The sequence below is a fragment of the Rhinolophus ferrumequinum genome, chromosome 10 (genome assembly GCF_004115265.2).
Source record: "Rhinolophus ferrumequinum isolate MPI-CBG mRhiFer1 chromosome 10, mRhiFer1_v1.p, whole genome shotgun sequence".
Taxonomy (NCBI): Eukaryota; Metazoa; Chordata; class Mammalia; order Chiroptera; family Rhinolophidae; genus Rhinolophus; species Rhinolophus ferrumequinum.
In genome coordinates, this window is record NC_046293.1 from 54,808,514 (window position 1) to 54,810,900 (window position 2,387).

General features: G+C 33.6%; 1 protein-coding gene across 1 annotated transcript; it reads left to right on the forward strand.

Annotated features, from left to right (window-relative positions):
- The first annotated feature begins 265 nt into the window (after window positions 1–265).
- On the forward strand, window positions 266–1,207 carry LOC117028954 (olfactory receptor 6C1). Its single transcript, XM_033117828.1, has one exon. It carries the CDS (start codon window positions 266–268, stop codon window positions 1,205–1,207), a length of 942 nt encoding a protein of 313 aa, XP_032973719.1.
- The last annotated feature ends 1,180 nt before the right edge of the window (window positions 1,208–2,387 follow it).

Genomic DNA, 2,387 nt, shown 5'->3' on the forward strand with positions numbered 1-2,387 from the left:
GCCGCTATGGAAGGCAGTGTGGAGGGTCCTCAAAAAATTAAGAATAGAATACCATATGACCCAGCAATCCCTCTCCTGGGTACCTACCGAAAAGGATCATTGTTATTATCAGTTTGCTTTAAATTTGCTCTGAACATGAAATGACATACTATTTCAGTCAAATTCTGGCTCCACACTTGGATATTTGTTAATCCACTCTTCAGGTTTGTTCCTTGTGCTTTCTCCTACAGGTCTGGCAGGAGATAAACCAAAACGCCACTGAAGAATGAGAAATCATACAGAAATAACAGAGTTTATCCTCCTGGGACTGTCAGATGACCCAAAGCTTCAGATGGTGATTTTCGTCTTTCTGCTCATCACCTACATACTCAGCATCACTGGGAACCTAACCATTATCACACTCACCCTGCTGGATTCCCACCTCCAGACCCCCATGTATTTCTTCCTCAGAAACTTCTCCCTATTGGAGGTTTCATTCACAACTGTCACTATACCCAAGTTCCTGGGCACCATCATTTCAGGGGACAAAACGATTTCCTTTAATGATTGCATTGCTCAGTTATTTTTCTTCATTCTCTTGGGCGTCACTGAGTTTTACCTTTTGGCTGCCATGTCCTATGACCGTTATATTGCCATCTGCAAACCTCTGCATTACACGACCATCATGAATCGAAGAGTCTGTATACTCCTTGTCTTCGCTTCATGGCTACTTTCATTCTTCATGATATTCCCCGCACTCCTGTTGCTCTTAAACCTTGATTACTGTAGGTCTAATATTATTGACCATTTCACCTGTGATTATTTTCCCCTGCTGCAACTTTCTTGTTCAGACACAAAATTCCCAGAGATAATGGGGTTTTCCTGTGCTGTGTTTACTCTAATGTTCACTTTGGCATTGATATTTCTGTCCTACATATATATCATCAGAACAATTTTAACAATTTCGTCTACTAGTCAGAGGATAAAGGCCTTTTCCACATGTTCATCTCACATGATTGTCATATCCATCTCTTATGGCAGCTGCATTTTTATGTATATCAAACCCTCAGCCAAAGATAGGTTGTCTTTGAGCAAGGGAGTTGCTGTGCTAAACACCTCAGTAGCTCCCATGTTGAACCCCTTTATTTACAGCTTAAGAAATCAGCAAGTCAAGCGAGCCTTCATGGATATGACAAGGAAAACTATTTTTCACAATCAAGTGAAATAATGTGGTGTAATGAATTAGAGACACATTGAAGGGAAATTTTAAAAATATAAACATGAAATTTCAATAGCTTCTGCAAATCACAATAGACTCCCTGTCATCGTCGTCCATTCCCTTTGTTTTTTTATTCTAACAATTCTGTTTGTTTAATATGTTTCTCATTTAATGTCAATTACTTTCTTACGTTTTTCTGAGTCCCATTCTTCTGAACACTTTGTTGAAACGTCTTAAACAATAATTGTTTTTAAAAGTAAAATTATGTTCTGAGTTTTGTTTAGGAAAAAAATTATCACCAAGAACAGAGGAGATACTTTTTAAATATTTATATGATATTTTACTTACTATACACACAAAATGTAATTTTATGATTTTCATTTATATTTGACAGATGTTCCCTTCACCATTGTACAGTTTCTCTAGGAAAAAAATTTTTAAATGTCTTATAATTTATTGAAAATGTAAATGCTTTCATTTAAAAACAAAGAAATGTTACTTATTTCTCATTTTAATAGGGTATGTCCATATACAGTAATTTATTGATAAAAAGCATAGATCATTAACAATATATACTTTTGTAGATTTAGGTGCTAAATAGATCCCCATATTTTCAAATCTGATAATAACTCAATAGATATAGGTAGGTACATACTTACTGTAGAAAATAGAAAAGGAATAGACATTAGATACATAGGTTATGTTCACTCTCTCTAATTCCATAGATGGTAAGCTCCACTTTCTAACTACTATAAAATATATATATAAAATATATTTCTTCACAAGTTTTTTAGTAGTAGAAAATGTACTATAATCCTAATTAGTGGTGCAAGATTTCTAATGATCGTTATGAGATTTATTCAATTAAAAGATACAGCACAGGATTTTCTGAGAAAGAAAAAAAGTGACAGAAATTTGAAGGGAATTTAAAATGTTAGAAGAAATTTATGAATGGTTTCTCAATTTCATTTCATTCATTAATTTGTATGTTAAATAAGACAGAGTTGACAAACAAGACTTTTATAACCTCTAAGTATATATTGCCCCAACCGTAAATCAGATAAATCAGGAATACATAACTTACTATGAGGATGGAAATAAATCTGTAAAGTATGGAGTATAATTAGTTGTCAATAAATTGTAGCAATTATTATTAATATTGTTTTCTACATCTCACTGCTATAGTTTT